Source organism: Hemiscyllium ocellatum, chromosome 1 (assembly GCF_020745735.1).
Source record: "Hemiscyllium ocellatum isolate sHemOce1 chromosome 1, sHemOce1.pat.X.cur, whole genome shotgun sequence".
In the NCBI taxonomy this organism is placed as follows: Eukaryota; Metazoa; Chordata; class Chondrichthyes; order Orectolobiformes; family Hemiscylliidae; genus Hemiscyllium; species Hemiscyllium ocellatum.
The window spans coordinates 35,108,047-35,133,051 of record NC_083401.1 but is presented as its reverse complement, the minus strand read 5'-3'; the positions used below and the strand labels follow the sequence as shown (position 1 = coordinate 35,133,051).

The window sequence follows — 25,005 nt, the reverse complement described above, 5'->3', positions numbered from 1 at the left end:
GACCAGTTTTGCATACCTCAGCTCCACCCCATCTTCTGTATTCCACACAGTTTTGAAAAAGAGGCCTTAGGATCTGTTGCTTGCACTAGTTTTCAAAAAGAAAAGGATTTGCATTTTTTGGCATCTTTCGTGATCAGTTATCAAGAGTGCTACAGACCCAGTGGCATTTCTTGAAGTATTTTGTCCGTGTCAAATGAGAAATGTGGTAGCTAATTATCACAATTTCCACAGTGATATAATGTTGAGGTAATATAGATCAGAGGATGTGATAATTTCTCTGCTGCTTTTCAGTTTCTCATGAGTTCTTTAATGGGGCAGTCAGGGCCTCAGTTCAGTGTGCCATTTGAAAGAAATGCAGTGCTCCCTTGATTCTGTACCACATAAGTGTCTGGGTTTGCATGTGGAAGCCTTTTGAAGTGGAATGAAACCACAGCCCCTAACTGACATAGTTGTGCTTTGTGTAAATAAATACGTAAATTGTTTTTCTTTAGCTGCTACTCTCTTGACATTAATAAAATATTAATATTACATATGAAATGTCTTTCTCCAATCTAAAGTGGGTAGGATTGAACACCATGTGCCAATGAGTCTGGCCCACTCATTTAGACTCTCTCCTCCTGTAACTACTTCCATCATCTATGCAACTTACACTGCTGCCTAAGTAAATTGATCAGTCATTGATATATATGTAATGAAGAGTTGGCAGCTGCCCTCCTGAAAAGCAAACAGTTCACACTTATGGTTGGAATTGGAGGCGTGGATTTTTTTTTTGTTGACTTCTTCTGAACTCCCCTATCCACTATGCCAGTGACTACTTTTTAAAACAAAAATACTGAGTCAGGTTTGAATTGCCCTTCTCAAACCATGCTTGCATCTCTTTGGTGCAAGTGAGTCCAAATATTCCATCATTCTGCCTCTGATCGAGTTCTTCTGTGGAAAGCAAACTTGATCAATTAGTGTTCTATTTCATCTCTGAAAAGAGGGTCTTTCATAAGGCCATGGTATTTTCAGTATGACATGCTTAGGACCATAGCTAAATTTATTAGCTTATTGGTAACTGATGTTTAAGTAACACAAGTTTTTGATTATATGTATGGAAATATATTTATTGCAGGTTGTTAGCCACATAGATTTGTTTTTAATTGCCATTTTGTAAGGAAAGCTACTTTAATGTTTAATTCTCACTAAAATTTAGTGTATGGCAACTAGGTTCTGCAGTGGATGACTTCCTCACGGGTGAATTTCACGTTTGAACTCAAGATTGTGAATCTTTGGAATACACTGTCAGAGTTGTTTTTGACAATGTGCAAGGTGGATAGTAATTGGATATGGATAGTATATAAGATGGAGTTGGGATAGAAAATTACTAATAATTTTGAATGATAAGAGTACGCTCAAAGGGCTTACACCAGCTTCTTCCGATGTGTTTGAATATAAGAGGCTGAGAAGTACAGGTAGACAAACCTTTATCCGAAATTAGAAAAGCTCCAAAGTCCGAAGGTTGTTTTGTGAAGTTTTTTTCTCATTAACAAGATTGTTTGGCGTGCAAACAGTTAACCCAACTCCACACCCACTTGATACGTGTCACTCAATGCAATGTGTGAGGGCGTGGCCCAGTACTGGCAGGCCTCAATTTTGCTTCAGGGTCCATTTTACATTGAGTAAGTTTGTTATTCGGAAGAATTTTTTAAAACCTTCACCATCAAACTGCCACTTACTCTAAAATTTTAAAAATTCTGAATTCCGAAAACCAGCTGGTCCTGAGCATTTCCAATAAAGGATTGTGCACCTGTACATTTATACATAATTTTGTTTCAAAGTCTTCCTTTTAAACAAGTACTCAGAGCACAGTGAGAGCATTTTTAAAAGTTGCTTCTCAAATTGACATGTGAAACTTCAGCCTTTTTAATACTGGTTTTAAAAATCTCCAAAATGACGAAATTCAATTTTAAGCACCATAGGTTGTTCATTTCTTGCCCTCTGTTACTAAATGATGGCTAAAACGGTTTATTTATGAATGTGCTACATAAAGTATTTTGAGTATAAATGCACATAAATTTATGCTACATCTGCATACGTGCTTGGGCATAGTTATCATTGGCAGTTGATTAGTCATCAAATCCAATTGTTTGGATAATCTCATTCTCCTCAAGATTAAATCAGTATTGCACTTTCTAAATTTAATCAGCTATATTAATGTATTTTGTAGGTTAATAAGATCTTGCTGTGCTTTCTGTAAACATTCATTTGATCAAATGTCGAATTTTGCAGCTTTTGTTTGGGTTCTTAAGTGAGCTGTTGCTGTTTCCTCTAATGATTCTAGATGCCAGTGACATTCACTTAAAAATCAGCATGATGTCTTACATCTCCTGAAGCAGAACCTTGTTATATATTGGATATGTGTGAGCCATAGCATTATTGAATATTTTCATCTCTTGATCTTCTAATGGGAGGAAGTCTACAGGACTTTACAAGTAAATTAGAACTGTAGAAAAGTTGCAGCATAGAAAGAGACTATTCAACCCATCATATCTGTATTAGATTAAAGCAAAGTATCTTCTAATACTACATTCCAGCACCTGGTCAATATCCTTACAGATTACAGCAGTGCAACTGAGTTGAAGGTTTCCAAATGGGGAGAAAGTTCAGAAATCTCACGTGCAAAGCAACTTGCGCGTCCTAGTCCAGTTTTCTCTGAAGGTAAACTTGCAGGTTGAGTCAGTAGTTAGGAAGGCAAATACAATGTTGTCATTCATCTCTAGAGTACTAGAATATTAAAGCAGGGATATACTTCTGAGGCTTTATAACGCTATGGTCCAGACTGCATTTAGAGTATTGTGAGCAATCTTGGGCCCCATACCTCAGGAAAGGTGTATTGGCCTTGGAGTGTGTCCAGAATGATCCCAGGAATGAAATGAATGTTTGAGGACTCTGGGACTGAACTCTGGAGTTCAGAAGATTGGGAGGGAGGGATCTGATTGAAACTTACAGAACGAACATTGGGAAGATCTCTCCGTTGGCAGGAGAGATGAGGAACCGAGGACACCGCTTTAGAGTACATAGAACATAGAAAAGTGCAGCACAGAACCGGTCCTTTGACCCACGATGTTGTGCTGAGGTTTAATCCTAATGTAAAATATAATGACAACCCAAGCACCCCTCAACTCACTGCTCTGTGTGCTTGTCCAGCAGTTGCTTAAATGTCCCCAAGGACTCTGTTTCCACCACCACTGGCAACGCATTCCATGCATTCACAACTCTGTGTAAAGAACCTACCTCCCCCTAATATCTTAAAACTATGACCCCTCATACCCGTCAATCCTACCCTGGGGAAAAGTCTCTGGCTATTGACACTATCCAATCCCCTCATTATCTTGTGCACCTCAATCAGGTTTCCTCTCCTCCTCCTCCTCTCCAGAGAGAAAAGTCTGAGCTTTTTCAATCTTCCTTCATAAGGCAACCCCTTCAGTCCAAGCAGCATCCTGATAAACCTTCTTTGCACCCTCTCCAAAACCTCTATCTTTCCTATAGTAGGGTGACCACAACTGGACACAATATTCCAAGTGTGGTCTCACCAGGGACTTGTAGAGCTGCAGCAAAACCTCGCGGCTCTTAAATTCGATTCCCCCTGTTAGTGAAAGCCAAAATACCATATGCTTTCTTAACAATCCTATCCACTTGGATGGCAACTTTAAGGGATCTATGTACTTGCACACCCAGATCCCCCTGTTCCTCCAGTCTGCCAAGAATCCTGTCTTTAATCCTATATTGAACACTTCGGGTTCAACCTTCCAAAATGCATCATTTCACATTTATCCAGTTTGAACTCCATCTGCCATTTCTCAGCCCAGCTCTGCATCCTGTCTGTCACGCTGCAGCCTGCAATAGCCCTCGATACTATCAATGGCACCTCCAACCTTTTGTCATCTGCAAATTTACTAACCCACCCCTCAACTTCCTCGTCCAAGTTGTTTATCAAAACTACAAAGAGCAGAACCCTGTGGGACCCCACTCAACACTGACCTCCAGGCAGAATACCTTCCATCTACAAACACTCTCTGCCTCCTGTCAGCTCACCAAAAGGGAACACCTTTTAGAACGGAGATAAGGAGAACCTTCTTCAGCCAGAGAGTAGGAATCTTGTGGAATTCATTGCCACAGAAGGCTGTGGAGACCAAGTCATTGAGTATATTTAAAACAGGTAGATAAGTTCTTGATTACCGTAACCTTTGATCCCTTTGGCAAAAATGTATAAAATGGGGTTGAAAAACCATTAGCCGTGATTGAATGGTGAAGCACACTCGATGTGCCGAATGGGCTATTTTATGCTCCTATGTTTTATGGTCTTATGCTTCAGTCACTAAACTGAACAATGAATTCCAGAAACCCCACAACCTTATGGGTGATCATGTTTTCCCCTCGTTTTTTCTTTAGTCCTTCTGTCAATCACCTTTTAAGTTTGTATCCCTGATAATGATCTCTGCATAGGGAGAGAGGTCTCCCTTGTCCACTCTAAGTCACCTCATTATTTTGTGTACCTCAATTAAGCCATTTCTGAACTGCCAGTTCTGGGGAAAATCATCCTTGCTTATCCAACCTTAGTCAGTTTTCAAGCCATTGACAAAATTGCATATGGATTAATTGCATTGCATTTGTTTTTCAGTACCACACGTTAAGATTCTGTTAGTCTTTGACAGGTATAAGTTCGTTTGTCAAAATAGTGTAGAAGATTATCAGTGATTCAATATAATGGAAGAGCAAATTGCATTTCATACCTAGTGGTGCAGTCAGGCCAGTGACCGTAATGGCTGAAGAGCTGAGGATGAGTGTCCAAATCTCACTGCTGCAACTTGCAACATTGCAGTAAATAATCCACTAATCTGAGTTCATGGGAAGAAAGTGGTGACCATTTCATTCACAAAAGGATCTGCTTTAATTATCTTGATGCACATCTAGTCAATGTAGGTGATCCTTAAATTGCCTGAAATTGAGCAGGCCATACAGATGCACAAAATACATTATCAAGTCCCAAAAATGTTTTCAAAAATGAAAATAGTTATTGTTATATTTGAAGTTAAGCAAGTAAGAACTGAGCCCAAGAAAATCCTCAACTTCTTGAGCCATCTAGTTTTGTTTTCTATTATTCCAGGGGATATAAGCAAGAAATTAGTATTGAACGGATATAGTCAGCTACTACGCCAATTAATCATTCACAGCTATGCTATCCAAACCGAAACACTGTGTCAGTGGATTAGTAGTCTAGAGATGTGGATGAATGATTGACTGAGTTCTAACCTTTCTGGAGTTGAAATTTGATTAATAAAATGGAGCTGGCTGCAAGAGCAAAATGGCTGCTTACTATTCCTGATTCATAAGTTCTTATTAATTTTGAATTTTAAAACTGAGTTTTTTGGTTATTGTTGTTAAAGGGCCTGGTTTACTCGTATCCTTGCCCATTTCGGCATTTATGCTGTTCCTAACTGAGCAAAGTGGTTGACTCGTAACTGTCATCTGCCATGTTACATAGCAACTCACTGTGGTATATCAAACTGTTGCAAAAACGTAAGTAAATTGCCCATAGAATGCAGAGAATTAGAAAAGTGACTCATCCTTGCCTTTGTAAGGATGGGCAATAAATACAGGCCAGTAATGTGCACATTATCTGAATACCTGTAGTTTGAAAACAAACTAATTAGTTGACTTTAACATTGGGAATTTATTTGAATTTGTCAATGTTAATTTCAAAAGTACTCATGGTTCACGACATTGTACGTTATGGCCATAAACCAAATCCAACTTAAAGGTGTACAGTACTACTTTAAAGACCTTTCTCTTGTTTCATTTTTCCAATTCTAGTTCTAATATGATCAAATGCAAAGAACTTCAAGGTCTATTTTCTATAAAATGTGCTTCACTTAGATTGAATTTCTGCCCTCTGGTCAAGCTTCAGTTTTGAGTGGGTAGTAGCAATGTACATCAGGGAAAGATGTAAATTGCAAATATTTTTCTTGAATTAGAGTAAATTACCTTTCTCATGAGCTGAATGGAATAAACATCGAAGTTTCATGAACTTTGTTTGATCTTTTATGATTCTATTCAGTATCAAATACTTAAGGCTCAGCTCCAAGCAATCCAAAATCTGTTTAAAATTCATAAACTCTCCAGAAGTTGCCTTTATTCAAAAACAATAGTTGTGTAGAAATCAGTTATATCTGAGGATCCGAGTAGATGGGAAGGACAGTCTAGTTATCGTAGCGTCATTAACCTCCCTGCAGTGTATACTGTGCCTTGATTTCAGCATTGTCTTTCCATTGTATGAATGTAGAATCATAACATTTTACAGAAGTAGGTCGCTTGACCTATATCTGAACCGGCTCCTAAAAGAACTAGCCAGCTAGTCACCACCTTCTACCTGTCTCCATAGGCCTATAAATTAATCCCTTCCAAATAGATATCCAGCTAACTGTTGAAATTTCCTATGGAATCATACATCCATTTTACTAGGCGTCTCATTCTAAATCCTAGCAATTAAATAAAGATGCTTCTCTTCATCTCACTTCTATTGCTCTTTATGACAATCTTGAAATTGTAACCCCAAGTTACTGACAGTAGTCTTTAAAAGTCATTCACAGGACGCGGACATCATTTTAGGCCAGCACTAATTACATTTGCCATTGCTGAACCAACCACATCACTGAATAATGATGTAATGTGAATGCTGAATTCCTTCATTATCTTGAAGTATAAACAGCTGATTTATTCCATCCTAAAGGCATAACTTATGTCACAGCCTTTGTATGTCGTTGAAAATGGGTCATTAGGTATGTCAGAGTTGGTAGAAAATAAATGGACTTGTTGACTACAGTTTGACTTAATTTAAAAATGTATAATTAACCTGTATTCAGAGCTTTGTCATTCTAGTTTTAATATTTTATGTAAGAGTATGGTGCTGTGAGACCATTCCTATTATTGTGTTCTGTGCATATGAATAGTTTATTATTTGAGTTGTTTGTTATTCATGATCGGAGAGAAATTGACTCTTTTCACTTTTCCCTAACAGAAGAAAGCCCGTGGACACTTGTAAACCGGACTTGCTCAACTAAAGCTGAGACAAACCGCAGTGTGGCTTTTCCATTTTCAACATGCACATTTAACCATAACCTGGCTGACCATGTTGGGTTGCAATGGCAAATCAACACAAATAAAGCCTCTGTTTCCGGCTGGATCAGTGAGTTGAGTCTCAGTGAGAACTCGAGTACACCTTTGGCCCCACCCACAAAACGACATTGCAGGTCTCTTTCGGAGCCTGATGAATTATCCCGGTGCCGATCTCCTTGGAAACCCTGTAGTTCCAAGGTCTGGACTCCTGTGTCAAAGCGGCGGTGCAACAGCGGTGGTAGTGCAACCTTGCAGCGCTGCAACAGCCATGGAAGTGCCACACTGCAGAGGAGCACGAGTATCAATCTGCTCCAACAGACCAGTAAACATGCATTATCACTCAACAACAGTATATTTAATGTCACCAGCTTCAATACTTCACCAGTACCAAGGCCGTCTTCTGCCAGCAGTGGATTTGTAGACAGTAGTGAGGGAAGTACATCAAGTGTACGTTGGAACTCTGCAGGTCCATTTGACTTTAACCCAAGACGGCGGCTGTCACTTTCACAGGAACACATTACAGAGACGACAAACCTCTTGCCTTCAGCAAACAGCACTCCCACTTCCACGCCTGAGCTAAGTCGTCGACAGGGATTGCTGCGATGTCGCTCGCAACCTTGTGTGCTGAATGAAAGGAAATGTGGGCTCAAGCGAAGGCGTGAGGAAGATGTCAGGTGGACACGACCCTCTTTGGACTTCCTGAAGATGACACGGGTGAGTTGGATAAAGAATCCTCATGGTTCTGAGAGAATTTAGCAAAAAAAAATAATTTTTGCACAGGGACTTTGAAATATTGTAAGGACAATGCATTAATATTCTTGAAGGGCAGTGAAGATGGAAATTTGGGCAGTCAAAAGTATGGACGCTTCAGTACTTCAGTCCATTTATAAATTTTTAAATGGACTAGTTTAATGTTTGCCTTTTCACTAGGATCTTGTTTAACAAACTTGCGAAAACTTAAACATTGTGATCTTTCACACTCCCCCCTGCCTCCTTGAATATTTCATGTTTGGTCAAATTTGTTTGAAAAATTTTTTATGGTATTTGTATATTGACATTTGATAATTTCAAAATTTTTCGAATCTTAAGGTAGGAAGGTCACTGCAGACCAAGAATGTAAAAACTGTCATGGTGCTTAGATTTTAACTATTCAATCATTTTGGGGCAGCATTATATGGTCCAGAAAATCCTTTTAATGGACCAGGGTGAGAGCCATTTAGCTGAAACGCTCAACAGCTGTGCAGGGTTGCTTCTAAATTCCCAGGTGTGGTGATTTGCCATACATCCTACTATTCCCTGTCAGATTGAGCAAGCAAATTTCATCTCTGGCAAGGTGATCAGGATAGTTGGATATTGTTTTTACCATGTCCAATCTGGAGATAAGTTGTAGCATAGTCTGAATTGTTCATCGACTGAGCAACTGGGGCCAAAATGACGATTGGTTCTTTTCTGTACATCTTACAAAGTTGACAGTTTTGGCATCTTTGAGATTTTCCCTCAAGATTTTTAATGCAGCCTTTCTGTTTGATCTTAGGAGACCTCATGTGTTTGAAATGCTGGTAGATGAGACCAATTAGTGTCTTGAATCGTGTTATTTGCATTGTTTAAATTAATTGTACATTAACTAGTTTTGTATGGGCCGTATTTAATCACCGTGAACACACTATTCTCTAACCGAGTTGCAGAGAGCTAATGCTAAATTACTCAATATTTGCTTGTTAGCTCCTCAGGTTGAGCTTGAGCCTTTTTGGATGTATTTTATACTTTGGGATTCTATTAGCAAACTGACTTCTAGTGGGTAGCTGTAATGGTTTTTATTCTTGGAAGAATCTTTAGCTTGGCCATTAGATCTACATGTTGCATATCAAGCATGCATAAAATTATTTTTATCTTTAGCGAGTTTTGAGGGATTTGTAGCTTGAGTTGAGGTTCTGGATGTAGATTTGCTCACTGAGCTGGAAGGTTTGATTTCAAACATTTCGTCACTATACTAGGCTCACTGATACCTAGTATGGTGATGAAACATCTGGAAACAAATCTTCCAGCTCAGTGAGCAAACCTATTTTTATCTTTGCCTGTTATCATTCTTGAAATAGCAACAGAGGTCTTCAACAGTACTGACCGCAATTTGTGATTTTTAATAGATTCTGCTCACGTAAGGCATCTAAAAGCCAGCCCCCTAGTGCCAAAAGTCATTAACTTCAAATAGAATTTTTACATAACATTTTGTAGACGTTTCAAATTAAGTCAGGGCATACTGTAGAGAATATTACATTTTAATCAGACTTTTTGATCTTCCCATAGAGGAGACTCCTAGCTATGTTCTTAAGTAAAACTGTTTTTCGTTGAATTGTCATTCTATTCATCCAAGCTGTACTGGGCCATTTTAATCTGTACCTGGAGAGCAGATCACGATCAAAAGCAAAGAGGAGACTGCTAGAAATCTGAAATAACAAACCTGCAAACCGTTGAGAATAATGGATCAGGCAGTATCCATAGAGAAAAGTCAATGTTTTTCATGATGTGATCTTTCATCAGATTGAGAATTTACAAATAAAGGATTTTCTCCAAGTGAAAGAGGGTGGTCTGTTGCGATATCCAAGACAGATTAAATGTCAGAGTTGGGTGATGTATGGCAAGAGAAATTGATCATGGGATAAGGAAAGAAACGAATGTGTAGAGCGCATGGCAGATTGAACAGCTACCGATGGAAAGTAAAATTCAGTTGAAACCTACAAAGAATAAGGAAACAAAGTTGGATGTGGCTACAGAGATAAAGTTGGAACTTGAGTTCTATCAAGTCCAAATGCTGTAAATGGCCTTTTGGCAAGATTACATGTTTTCCTTGAGCATGTTTTGAGTTTTACTTACTGATTAGAATACTGTCAGCCATTTATTCCCTCACTTCTTACAGCTTTCTTTTTCCAGTTGTTCCCTTGCATTTAAAATATTTCAAATTTCATCTGAAGTGAGTGATGTTAAAGGCTATCAACCTGAAACATGCTATCCCATGTAGATGCTGCTTAACCAGCTGAGTATTTTTCATATTTTGATTTTATTTCAGAAGGCTGGCATCTGGTTTCCAATGAATTTGAGTATAAATAATTTGTCTTCAAAATATTATCTAATTCAATTTATTAATTCTGTTTAGCTACTTGGTACAGCATTGATTCTGATCAGATTCTGCTACATTGGTCTTTATATTGCTAATAACATAGAACATAGAAAAATACAGCGCAGTACAGGCCCTTCGACCCTTGATGTTGCGCCGACTGAAGCCTACCTAATCTACACTAGCCCAATAACCTCCATATGCTAATCCAATGCCCGCTTAAATGACCATAAAGAGGGAGAGTCCACCACTGCTACTGGCAGGGCATTCCATGAACTCTCAACCCTCTGAGTAAAGAATCTACCCCTAACATCTGTCCTAAACCTACCACCCCTTAATTTAAAGCTGTGTCCCCTAGTAACAGCTGACTCCATTAGCGGAAAAAGGTTCTCACTGTCAACCCTATCTAAACCCCTAATCATCTTGTACACCTCTAACAAATCTCCCCTTAACCTTCTTTTCTCCAGTGAGAACAGCCCCAAGTGCCTCAGCCTTTCCTCATACGATCTTCCTACCATGTCAGTCAACATCCTGGTAAACCTCCTCTGCACTCGTTCCAATGCCTCCACATCCTTCCTATAGTTATGGCGACCAAAACTGCACACAATACTCCAGATGAGGCCGCACCAGAGTCTTATACAACTGCAACATGACTTCAGGACTCCGGAACTCAATTCCTCTACCAATAAAGCCCAGTACACCATATGCCTTCTTCACAGCTCTATTTACCTGGGTGGCAACTTTCAGAGATCTGTGTACATGGACACCAAGATCCCTCTGCTCATCCACACTACCAAGTAGCCTACCATTAGCCCAGTAATCCATCATCTTGTTACTCCTACCAAAGTGAATGACTTCACACTTAGCTACATTGAACTCCATAAGTATATGCAAAATTGGTACAGCTCAGAGTAACTGCACCAGTTTTCATTATTAATGCTAAAATGCGACTTGAACTGCGAGAGCAAGATGTAACAGCGACAACGGTCAGCTTGCCCAACTTGAAAATGCAATAATTAAGCAAAACTAATAACTACTACCTTTACTCAATTATCCTCGCTCCAAAGATTTTAATAAAGTACTTCAAGGCTGAGGAGAACAGGAAATGCATACAATCGTAATGCTTGAGATCATTCTGCATCATTTCAAGTTTCGTAATGGATACATTTCAAATTAGAGGTATGCATATGCTGGAGGAACATGGAAGCAGCTCACCAAGACTTGGTTTCCAACTGGCTGACCGCCAGAATATCTTGGCTAGATGTTGAACAAAAATAAAGCTTGCTGTTGGTGTTCAAAGAGCAGCTGCTATGCATTGCGCCTCTCTAATTTTACTTTGGAGAAGAGGTTTCCGTTTCCAGAAGCCACAGTCAAGCAGCTACAAAGGATGTAATTGGTGTGAAAAGACCAGCTTGATGGCAGGCCATTGAGTTTGGAAGGGGGGGGGGGGGGGGGGGCACGCGCGCTATCTTCCGGTAAGGATTAATCATCTTATCCTTTTGTTTTATATTCTGTTTCCTGCCCCATCCTCCAAGTACACATTTTTTTAAAATTACTGAATCTCTGCGAATCTTAGTGGTGCCTCCACAGTAACTGGGAACAGCACACACTATGATTCCAACACTATCCTAATCCGCCAGCACAGGTGGGCATGTGTGTTTTTGTTCATTGATAGGAAGAAACCATGACTGGCTAGGTTAGCATTTATTGCTCATCCATAAGAGTCAACCACATTGCTGTGTTTCTGGAGTCACATGTAGGCCAAGATAGTAATTTAGTTCATAAAGGGAGTTAGTGAACCAAATGGGATTTTCCAACAAGTGAGGATGGCTTCATCGACTTGGACATTAAACTTTAATTGCAGATTTTTCTTGATATAATATTCAACCATCTGCCATGGGAGGATTTGAACCCAGCTCCCCAGAGCATTTGGATTAATAACCCAATGATAATACCACTAGGCCAGCACCTCCCTATAGGTGCCCAGAATTTCTCAAATGAAATTGTGAAACACAACTTTTTTTTTTCTGTTGTAAATGATAGCTTGAATTCTCAAAAGCTTTGGGACATTGCTTTTAAAAAAAAATAAGCTTTTTGTCTTGCATCCAAGACAATTTGTAACAATAGCAATTCCAGGGGAAAACCAGCAATACTGCATTAGAAGAAACTAATTGACAACCAGACTCTTGATTTAGTGTACAACATTAAAAGTGATCCTGCAATTGAATCACTGGGTAATACTGTGTGAAGAATTATGCTCGTTGCCAATTTAGGATCCTAAATTAGGCTTGAGGATGATGTACCTGAGTGTATTGAATACATTGGGCCCTGTGTCATACCGAAAAGAGCATATGCATAATACACCTGTTGATAGCCAGCGCAGTCAGGGCAGTACCCTAACCATTCAAAGCAAAGCTGGTGGTTAACTGTCAATTGGCACATTCTCCATGGCAACATTACCCATCAGATCCCTACTGTCATGTTGGTTTTCCCCATGCATTAGTATTTTTATTGTCCGTTTTCCCCCAGCAATGAAGGTTAAGTCGCCACAGTCCTACTGACCACAGGGCTGTGCTTTCATTAGAGAGAGGCGACTGGTAGTACTTTCAGCAGCACTCATGTGCTGAACAACAGTTTGCAATACAGGATTTTATTTTTAGATGTTACAAATTTGATATTGCACTTTAGAATGTGAGGACAGCAAGAAGGACACAATTAAATAAAAGCTGTTTTAATAAAAACTAAATCTATTTTGAAGATAACAACAAGGTTGTATTAATTTCCTGTTCCAAGTTCACTTGAGTAATGGTGGTGAGCATTAATCTTGAACTACAGTCCTTGTGATTGATGTCAGTGGAGTATAATAATAATGCCAGGGTATCAACATGTTAGTATCTCACTAGCATTGCAGTTCTTTGTCTTTCCATAGAAACGCTTTCAGGGGAGGAAGGTTCTAGTGCATTAATCTTGATGAATTGGTACAAGTATCTGATAAAGTCATACATGTTACGCCAATCACACTAGTATTAATTTGATATCAAAGCCAGGGCAAAGATAAGGACTAGTTGAATCTGTTCTGTTCTTGTATTATTGAATTGATTGAATGTTGTTACGCTGATCCCATTGCGTTGAGGGTTGAATATTTCCTTTTACCTGGACCTTGTAAATGGAGGCCTGAGGATGTCAGGAGGTCGCATGCTAACCTAAAGTGCGAAATGACCAGCTGTTCTAGCTGTTTTGATATTTGTTATATTTAAGCTTCTGGTAAATGATGACCAGTGTATTGGTGGTTGATGGGACATTGGGAGGGAGGGGTTGTTGAGGTGGTGGTATAAAAGATTAGGTAGTAATGGCTGGGTGTTCAGATTTGCATTGCCTGTAATTTATGATCCTTAGGATCCCCAAGTCTTGTAGTTGACTATACTTGCATTTTATCACTGTACTTATTCTGGGGCTCCTCCCTTTGTGAACTAAAGTGATGTTCATAAATCCTTTTAGTTGCCTGCTTATCCTACAACCATTCGTTAGATATTTTGGGTTTGGGGAGCTGTGTATGGATTTGACTGTGGAACTAGTGAACAGTTGTTAGTCTACTTGCTTTTGTTCAGTATGCAAATTACTCTTTGCGGTAATTTATGAAGTTGATGCATTTTCTATTCTAGCAGGTATCCAAGTCTTAAAATTTGCCTGCTGTCTGTATGCAATAAAACAATGAAATGCCATTTAAAAAGTGTTGAGTTCTACCTTGGTGATCTAGGCATTGTCAACATCCTAAAGAGATTCTAATGGATGATGGCGAGAGAGATGAAATCTTACAGCCTGTGCAAAGGCCAGTTAATGCATGGAATCCTGTCGTTCTGCCACCATTTTGCCACAACAGTGCACTGAAGGACTCAGCTCTTTGTGTGGCTTGTTTTCATGAACTGTTGAGTGTTTTGCAAACTGAAAACTTTATCAAAAATCTCAATTTACCTGAAATAATGTTTGCTAAATATTAGGGAGAAGAAATAGATGATGTAATCTCACTTTAGAAATTTTCTGCACCTTATTAAAGTTTCTGAAAATAACTGGCACATTGAATGTGTTTGACCTGGCATTTGGTTTTTACTCAGCTATTGATGGCTTTTGTATTTTAGGTAAGTCTAACATTGTTCTAGGTACATTCTTTAGCATCTCTCTGTGGTACATATTCTGGCCTGAGCAAGGTGAAGCAAATGATGTGCCAGGTTTGTTATATAATTTGTTTCATGGCCCAGTGTCTCATGGTTGCTGATTTGTTGGCTACATGAATTGTTATTAGTCTGTTTCACAGTGCAGTGGAGATGACACCTTGGGAGACTAAGTTGAAAGCATTTGAAAATGGGTGTGGAGACCATGGTATGCCATGAGCCCACTGTTTGCAAGACACAAACCATGCTAACCTTGTGGGGTGGGCTCTCCATTTATTTCCTTGCAGTGTTTAGTTAAGTACTGGCTGAATATATTAGTATCATCCAATGTTGCTGGCTAGCACCACTTAAAGCTAGTCTGCACTACTTGAAAGATAGCTGTATTGTGGTTGCAGCAGGTGATGGTCGGTGGTAGTGATTAGAAAGTGAACCTGTCCTGGGAAATAACACCAAAACTGGTTTCCAGGCACTGCACTGAAGGCCTTGGTGGAATAGAGGCCTCCTTTATCCACAGGGAAGCCAGGGCTCTCCAGAGGGGTATGCTTGGAACATAGTGGTAGCAGGTAACTCTGGAGGTCAATTTCAGGGTCAAGTTTTGAGTGTGATACATTTAGATAGTTTTGTAGTGGGTCATGGTGAATTAATGCATCTAAAAATACCATATCCTAATGAATCAAGCCAGTGCTTGATTGGTCACAACCCATTACTCACATTCATAAGCTTCACCTCCACATTTTTCACTGCAAATGCTACAAATTGCACAACACTCACTGCCCACCTCCCCATCTTGCAGAACAGGGTGGCACTCAACCAGTGAGGCCTGCTGCATGTGTTCACTCCCAAAGCGATTACGGCAATATTCTTAGTGGTCACCTCTACAGCTAGTGGGGGCTTAAAGCTATCGAAGATGATGCAGGCCTTGTCTGAAATCTTTGTCCACCTCCAGCCACCCAATCTCCCTTTTTTAATCGTGCACCTCATTATTTACGAGCTGCAGATTGTATAAACGTGTTCCCCACCTTTCTCTCTTCCTCTTCCCTCCCCCCAAAAAAAAGCCCGGTTTCCTTTTGTATGCAACACGGTTCCATCAGGGGTTTTCTGTGTAATTTCTTCAAGCATTGCCTCCATATTGCAGTCATGGCAGTCAGTGACCAGTGGAATGTAAACTGGATGGCTATTCATAAATGGGGAACTGGAGTTATTACTGGTATCTTAATTGGGCTGGTTAATTGTATACAATGTAGCCAGAAAGAGTCTGCTTCTGAACGCTCAAGTGCTGTTTATAATACTCACCAAAACTGAACAAGGCTATGCAGGTTACAATGGACATAATGAATCTTCGTGCTTATTTTGCAGAGCTCCTCCAGAATCATGCAAGCAGTGAACGTGTTCCACAACATGTGATGTAATTGCATAACTTTCATTCTGTGATTGTGCGCATGCAGTGTATATCCATGTGTCTGTGCATGGAGTCAAAATCAATACCAGCAATTGCCAACAAAGTTGCTGTTTCACGAGCTTACATTGTTCCAGAGTGGCTTAATGCAAAATACTGAGGGCAGAGGTCACTTTAGAATTGAAGTGGAGATTTAGGTGATAGGAAGTTCAGTCAATGCTTCAGAATTGAATGAGTACCTTGAAATGTATTGATTCCTGCTGAGGCAAATGTCTCCCCTTTTCTTGTAGCAGTTTGTTCTATGTAACTCTATGCATACTACAAATAATTCTTGTTTCAAGGGAAATGACTGAATGTCCTCTGGGTTGCACGAAGCTTTAAATAAACAATCTGATCCTTCACCTGCTGTATCACTCCCAAACCGAAGCATTGAAGACTTGGGCAGTCATACAACATGAAAACAGACCCTTTGGTCCAACCAGTTCACACCAACCATCTTCCTAAACTAAACTAGTTCTAGGTTAAAAATCTCAACACCAGGTTATAGTCCAACAGGTTTGTTTGGAAGCACTAGCTTTCGGAGTGCTGCTCCTTCAGGTGGTTGTCATCAGAGTCTTATCTGCCTGTGCTTGGCCTATATCCTTCCAAACCTTTCCTATTCATGTACCTAACCATATAGTTTAGTAGTATCCCTCCCACAACAGGGCAGCCAGAACTCCACACTGTACTCCAAAAGAAGCATCGTAGAATGGAAGCAGCAGCTAGAAGAAATCAGTGATTAATCTGAAAAAAATCCCTTTTAATTTGTGCTTGATGTACTCTCAGCCAAGACAAAATAAGCACAACTGATCTGATCTAATTTTCTCACCTTTTGTCCTCAAGGCCATGCAATAGTCAATTGTCATCTGGAACTCTGGCAAGCAGCGAGCTGTCTGCAGAATGTCAGTTCAGGTTTTTTTGTGATGCATTGATTTGTTATAAATTCTAGAGTATACGATTCTGAGATTCGAAGAGCAGGTCAGAGGCTAGGAATCCTGCAGTGAATAACTCAGAACCAGTCTCCCTAAACCTGTCCATCTGTAAATGCAAGTCATACGTGTAAAGGAGAACTTGCCACCTCTCTTGGATATGTCACTCCAACATTGTTTAAGAAGCTTGACACCATCCAGGCCAGAGCAGCCCACTTAATCAGAACAGCACCCACAAGCGTTCACTCCCTGCTTCAAATTGATAAATTCCGCCCTGTTGAGTGACACCCACATCCCATGAATGAATGAAGGAAAATCTGCCACATTGCTCCACCTGGGCCCACGTGACTTCAGATTTCCACAGCAATGTTGTTGACTCTTCACTGTTTTCAAGGCAACAAAAGTTGCCATTTCCAGTGGACATCTGCAACCAGTGAACTACCACAAACATCAGGTGGAGACTGTTAGATCAATGCTGTGTGAGAGCAGGGGAAGTAATCCAAAATGCACCAAACTTTTTTGAATGAATTCCTCCCCCTTTTTAAGGTAACTTTTCAACTAAATATTTCAAACCTGCTTCATAAAGAGCCAAAGCAAACAAACTGGAGTGTAAAATCCACGAACAGCAGTGGAAGAACAGAAGAATTTTGAGTATCCATTGACGATGCACTGAACAGAATTAAGAACCTAATCTGTAGTTAATGAATGTTGACCCTTGAATTCAGTTGAGGTCGTTTTGCTTTCCATCCTGCACATCTTGGCCTGGAATTCTGCATTCAATTGTGGATACCAATTCTCAAGATTATTTGAAGGGTAGAGTGCAGATTTCCCATGTCTGTATTTGAGAACTAACAGGTAATGTTTTTGTGAATTAAAATGTTTTTTTTCTGATAAGGGAATCCAAAACACCGGCAGTAAAATTCAAAAGGGATATGTTTAGTAGAAATATGGATTTGTCTTTAATGTTCTTGGTTTTGAACATTCCATTTCACCAAGATTGATATCTTTGAGCACCAAGGGATATGAAACCAAGCAAGTGAAATTCAAGTAAGGATTGCTCAAATTGAATGACAATTCTAGCAGGGCTGAATAGTCCACTCCAATTTCCTGTGTTGAAACAGAACTGGCAATTGAAGTAGTAAGATGGCAGAGAGAAGGTGCCTGTCATGAAATGGGATAATATAACAAGATGACTAACAATGGAGGAGGAAAACTGGAAAAACAAAACTCAAATTCAGTTTTATTCTGAAATCCTCCATGTTTGTGTGCATGGAATCAAGCTGTTAGGAAACACCATTTCACCTTCAGAAGCAAGGCTGTTGAGTTGAGAATGTTTCTTCCATAGCTAACTTTCCCTTTTAGCTTGCCTTTTAAGTGATTAATAAACTTAAGCACATGGATGGTATGATTTTAAACTAAGCATGTGTTCCAACTCCACCCCTCACCATCACCACCACTAAAAAGTTGGGAGGTGAGGATAGACATTCCTAATTTCAATCATGAGAAGATAAATTATCCTGTTAAATTGGAAATCGCCAAATAAGTGTGCAGTCTTGGTGGGGAGAGTTTTAATAGACTGAACCATGTGGAATACATTGAAGACACGTAAGTCTTGGAGCAGACTTAAAATCTGTCAATTGAAGTCTGATCTCTGAATTTGACTTGGTTTAAGTAATTAATCAAATCAGTAAGTAAAGCATTTAAAACTTATTTGGGTTGTAATTTTACCACGTTAAAAGTATTATGATAGCACATGCAGTGTGCTGTTGTAACATTTTAATTCATTGCATAGTTTCTGTTGGTGCAAGAACTCTTAGTAAATTATAAATTTTGGCTTGCTGCAGTGTGCATTTTTTTCCAACAAGATGCAGACCTGGAGACAATGTCTTTTCAAACATCTAATGCATTTATGGTAATTAATCTTTACTTGACTATTTTAGACCCATTCTACATTTTTTTGGTCTGATACAGAATTCTTGTGATATTTTGAAGAATATTTGGAATGATTACATTTTGTTTAATCCAGAACACATCTCACTTGAAGCCTAATTGACACACACGGTTGAATGTAACACTTCTTTGGTTTTGATCTGGTACTTGCAGTTGCCTGTGTGGGTTGATCGCATTTTGATTTTGAATCGTTTTTCCTATGAAAATTGAAAACAGAATAATTTCGTTCCTATTTCCTGAGTGAGCTAATTTTATTCTAATCAATAAATTCTTGTACTGTATAAAGATTGTCTCTACAGTTAATGAAATGTGGTTTCCTTTTAGTTTGGAGATTGAGAGTTGGCAAATTTTGGATTTTTTGATCTGTATCTAAATTGGTGAAAAGTGAAATATGCAATCCACGTCTGCCAATATGGTGATTAGTAGCCTAAATTTACTAACCAAAAGCCATTTGCATGCCATGCTAGCCCTTTACCATTCCAGTTACTTTATCATTACCTCCCATTCCTCACATCCTTGGTAATGTGGGTTTTCAAACTTAATGTGTTTGTTGGGACGTAGGTTTGAATTCAAAGCAATGGATGATGAAATTTGAATTCACTTTTTAAAAAAAAACTAGCATTCAAAGCTTGTCCAATGATAATCATGTAACCATTGTCAATTATCATAAAAAAACCCATCTGGTTCTTTATTGAGCAAAATATGCTTTCCTTGACTGGTCTGGTCTACATGTGACTCCAAATCCATCGCAGCCTGTTCAATTCTGAAATGGCCCAGTAAGCCCCACTGTTCAAGGACAATGAAAGATGGGCAATAAATGCCAGGAATGCCCATACCGCTGCAATTGTTTTTAATGAACAACTACAGGTCATTTTGCTATAAATTACAGCGAATTCACATTGACGAAACACGATTCATGAATTGGTCGCTATTTCAAAAGTGCAAACTTTTTAAACTGTGTTGGCTGTAAAGCGCTATTTCTATAGTATGATTTTTCTATACTTGGGGATTGCACAAGAAAGCAGCGAACGTGTTATAGAATAACTACAGGTTTTGGAGAGCTGACTCCATATTAATTTTGCTATTTTTATGCATCTTTTCCTTTCCTGTTGTCATACGTTTCAATCTTACTAAGTCAACCACGTTTGTTTCATAATGTGACTATCTTCCTACAGCCCTGTTAATGTGGTGCTGCTCCAATTTTCACCACGGGTTACACTAAATTTCGAGTTCAACTTCATGTTATTTTAAAGGCATTTGAATTATGTACCCTAAAAGGACAATAGGACCACCCAGTCATATTGTTAAAACATGAATACATAAGTTTAGTAATTCAACACAAGCAGAGCATAGATTTCAAAATGCCATGTTCCTTTTCACCAGTACTTAAACATGATTGTATGCAAGATTTGGTAAGTGGTTACGAAAAACTTAGGACATCTCTCTCCTCGTTACTTGGTTTATGAAATGTTGGTGTTGTACAGTTTTCACACCATTTTATCTGTGGTAGTAAATGGATTAAGGTGTATATTAGGTCTGGCTTAAAGCAAGAAATGTAATCACATTATTTCATAGAATATCTTGACCATTTTGACAATTTTTTTTAATAGTTTAATTTTGATTGCAATTGCTCAAACTTTCAATGTATCAAATCACAGAATACTTATGCATGACAAGGAATTATGACATTATGAATGCGGGGCACTTTCCATTAGTGTATTAGTGCTGCTGTAGGTATAGATAAGAGATTTTTAAAATTCATGTGTTGTGGCCTTTGGCTGGACTCACATTTATTGCCCATGAGAAGATGGTGGTTAGCTGCCACCTTGAATCACTATGGTCCATATCGGTGTAGGTTCACCCACAATATCATTACAGAGGGTGTTCCAGGATCTTGTCCCAGCAGCAGTGAGGATATGATATATTCCCAAGTAAGCACAGTGATTGTCTTGGGAGCTTGCAGGTGATGATATTCCCATTAATCTATTGTCCATGTGCGTGATGGCACTAAGGAACCTTGGAAAATTTCTGCATTGAAGATTGTACACATAACCAAACACTGCTGCTACTGATCATGAGTGAGTGTTTGTACATATGGTGCCAACCAAGCTGAATGTGGTGTTAAGCTCCTTTAGAGTTGTTGGAGTAACACAATGACAACCTCTGGAGACTGAACCTTCCTAAAGTGGAACGGGTATGCAGCTGCAGGCCTAATTTGCCAGGCAACTAAAACGAAATTGAAGCAGATGTGTTGGAGGACAAAAGTTCCTGTATACAGCATGGGTAACAGGAGTTTGGTGTTGCTGACATCATAGTTGGAAAGTGTGGTGCAGGAAAAGAACAGCAAGTCAGGCCCCATCCGAGGAGCAGGAGAGCCGATGTTTCGGGCCTAAGGCCGCCTCCATGCTAACATCATGGTGAGTCGTTGCAGTGCATCTTGTTTTAGTACACACTGCTGCCAGCATACCTCAGTGGGGAAGATGGGGAGCCAATTAAGCATGGTTCTTTGTCCTCAGTGGTGTGGAACTGCCCAAGTGTTGGCATTGCATCCATCTAGGCAAGTGATGAGCCTTAGAATTAGAGGGGGTCAATTCAGGACAGAAATGCGGAGACATTTCTTCAGTCAGAGAGTGGTGGGCCTGTGGAATTCATTGCCGCAGAGTGCAGTGGAGGCCGGGATGCTAAATGTCTTCAAGGCAGAGATTGATAAATTCTTGATGTCACAAGGAATTAAGGGCTATGGGGTGAATTCTGGTAAGTGGAGTTGAAATGCCCATCAGCCATGTTGGAATGGCGGATTGGACTCTATGGGCCAAATGGCCTTACTTCCACTCCTATGTCTTATGGTCTTATTCCATCGCACTGCTGATTTTGTGCCTTACAGCTGGTGGGCAGGCTTTTGGAGCACCGGGTGAGTTACACGCTGAAGCGTTCAGTCCTTGACCCACTCATGTAGCCACAGTACGCTCATGGCTAGTTCAGTTTCTGGTCAACGTTAACTATGTTGATGGGGATTCAGTGGTGATAATGTCAAGCAACAATTATTAGAATCGGTCTTGTTGGAAATGGTCTTTGCCTATCTCAAATTATCAGCCAGATCTTGAATGTTGTCCATATCATGCTGCATTGTGACGTAGATTGCTGATATATATCAGGAGTGGCTCATGGTGCTGAACATTATGCAATCGTCAGTGAGCATACCCGTTTCCAACCTTGTAATGGAGAGAAAATCTTGAAGCAACTGAATGTTGGATCTTGGGTACTTTGGAGGACTAGGTGATTGACCTCCAACAAATATCTGTCTTATATTAATGATTCCAGTGTGGAGAGACTCCCCTTGAACATAACTAGACTGGAAAAGCCATAGTGTTAAGGGTTTAGATGAAGAGGAATTAAAATGTGTACAAGAAAATTTTCTGATTCAGTATGTGGATGTACCTACTAGAATAGGTCAAGTGTTGCACCTACTGTTGGGAAATAAGGCAGGGCAGTTGACTGAGGTGTCATTGGGGAACACTTTGGGGCCAGTGACCATAATTCTATTAGTTTTAAAATAGTGATGGAAGAGGATAGACCACATCTAAACGTTGAAGTTCTAAGTTGGTGAAAAGCTAATTTTGACGGTATTTGTCAAGAACTTTCAAAAGCTGACTGGGGGCAGATGTTTGCAGGTAAAGGGATGGGTGGAAAGTGGGAACCCTTCAGAAATGAGAGAACGAGAGTCTAGAGAAAGTACATTCCTGTTAGGGTGAAAGGAAAGGCTGGTAGGTATAGGGAATGCTGGATGACTAAAGAAATTGAGGGTTTCGTTAAGAAAAGGAAGCATATGTAAGGTATAGAGCTGAAAATGTGTTGCTGGAAAAGCACAGCAGGTCAGGCAGCATCCAAGGAGCAGGAGAATCGACCTTTCGGGCATGAGCCCTTCAGGAATGAGGAGAGTGTACCAAGCAGGCTAAGATCCTTGTAGAGGGAGGAAGAGAGCTTCTTCAAGGAAGGCATCCTTGCAAGAGGATTCGCAGTAGGTTAAAATCTAGGAGAAAGTGAGGTATAAACAGGATAGATCAAGTGAATCCTTAGAGTAAAGGAAGGAGGATAATACTTAAGAGACCAGTGAAGTGCCACAAGGATCGGTGCTGGGTCCACTACTTTTTGTTACTTATAAAAGAACAAAGAAAACTTACAGCCCAGAAACTGGCCCTCCAAGCCTGAGCCAATCCAAATGTGCTGTCTAAACCTGTCTGTCAATTCCTAAGCATCTGTATCCCTCTGCTCCCCACCTACTCATGCATTTGTCCATATGCATCTTAAATGAATTTACCGTGCCTGCCTCTACTACCTCTGGCAACGCGCTCCAAATGCCCACCACCCTCTGTGAAGTACTTACCGCATGTATCCCCCTTAAACTTTCCACCTCTCACCTTGAAAGCGTGGCCTCTTGTTATTGAATCCTTCACCCTGAGAAAAAGCTTCTCTCTCCACCCTGTCTATACCTTTCATGATTTTGTAAACCTTCATCAGGTCCCCCTCAATCTCCTTTTTTTTTCTGATGAAAATAAACCTAACCTCCTCAACCTTTCTTCATAGCTAGCACCTTCCATACCAGGCAACTTCCTCGCAAACCTTCTCTGCACCTTCTCCAAAGCATCCACGTCCTTTTGGTAATGTGGCGACCAGAACTGTACACAGTATTCTAAATGCAGCCGAACCAATGTCTTGTAAAATGTTAACATGACTTGCCAGCTCTTATACTCAATACCCCGTCCAATGAAGGCAAGCATACTATATATCTTCATGTAAATGATTTGGCTGTGCGCATAAGAGGTATAGTTAGTAAGTTTGCTGATGAAACCAAAATTGGTGGTGGACAGTGAAGAAGGTTACCTCAGATTACAACGAGATCTGGACCAGATGGGCCAATGGGCTGAAAAGTGGCAGATGGAGTTTAATTTAGATAAATGTGAGATGCTGCATTTTGGGAAAGCAAATCTTAGCAGGACTTATACACTTAATGGTAAGGTCCTAGGGATTGTTGCTGAACAGAGACCTTGGAGTGCAGGTTCTTGGCTCCTTGAAAGTGGAGTCGCAGGTAGATAGGATAGTGAAGAAGGCATTCGGTATGCTTTCCTTGGTCAGAGCATTGAGTACAGGAGTTGGGAGGTCATGTTGTGGCTGAACAGGATGTTGGTTGAGCCACTGTTGGAAAATTGCATGCAATTTTAGTCTCCTTCCAATCGGAAACTTGTTGTTTAACTTGTAAATCTTTTCTGAACCCTTTCAAGGATGTTGCCAGGGTTGGAGGATTTGAGCTATAGGGAGAGGTTGAATCAGCTAAGGCTGTTTTCCCTGGAGCGTTGGAGGCTGAGGGGTGACCTTATAGAGGTTTACAAAATCATGATGGGCATGGATAGGATAAGTGGACAGTCTTTTCCCTGGGATCAGGGAGTCCAGAACTAGAGGGCATAGGTTTATTGTGAGAAGGGAAAGATATAAAAGGGACCTAAGGGGCAACTTTTTCATGCCGAGGGTGGTACGTGTACAGAATGAGCTGCCAGAGGAAGTGGTGGAGGCTGGTACAATTGCAACATTTAATAAGCTCTGGGTGGGTATATGAATAGGAAGGGTTTGGAGGGATATGGGCCAGGTGCTGCAAAATGGGTCGAGATTGGGTTGGGCTATCTGGTTGGCATGGACGGGTTGGACCAAAGGGTCTGTTTCCATGCTGTACACCTCTATGACCATATAATGTTTCAGGTTTGCCCTTAAAGCAATGAACTCCAGTGCTCGGCTTACTACTTGTAAATGGCCTTACCTTGTGTTGCTCTTTCAGTGGAGACAATGATGTCTCATTATAGGGGAGAGACTATTCTGCAAGTTTGATATTGACTTTAATTTTCTTTCCTTTTTCAAGGGTTGTTTTTAATAGATTGCTTGCTGCCCTTCTAATCTGCGCTGTCTCTTTCACTCAACAAATGGTGCATTGTTTGAGTTTTGAATTGCTTGAAATGCAACTATTGCTTTGCGTGTTTTGTATTTTAAAAACATGAATTTGCCTTATGGTTTCTGGGTATTTTAAATGAACACTGTTGATTACAGCAATTTAGATATATAATGGCAGAATGCCAAACAAACTTATTGTTGTACTTGAATTTAGGCCTTTCTTTGCAAAATGTGAACTTTCCCAGTCACAAGGCCCTTGAATTGCACCCAAGTCTAAACAGAATTCAAGGCAGCTTTGGAATTCATCAGTGATGT

At 39.9% G+C, this 25,005-nt stretch overlaps 1 protein-coding gene across 8 annotated transcripts in view; it reads left to right on the top strand.

Annotated features, from left to right (window-relative positions):
* LOC132818026 (protein FAM53A-like) overlaps positions 1-25,005 on the top strand; it is a 109,471-nt gene that overhangs the window by 38,624 nt on the left and 45,842 nt on the right. For all 8 annotated transcript variants that reach the window (XM_060828640.1, XM_060828648.1, XM_060828665.1 and 5 more), the window contains one exon: positions 7,061-7,872. In XM_060828640.1, the coding sequence (XP_060684623.1) occupies positions 7,061-7,872 (812 nt within the window). The remainder of the gene's footprint in view (positions 1-7,060; positions 7,873-25,005) is intronic.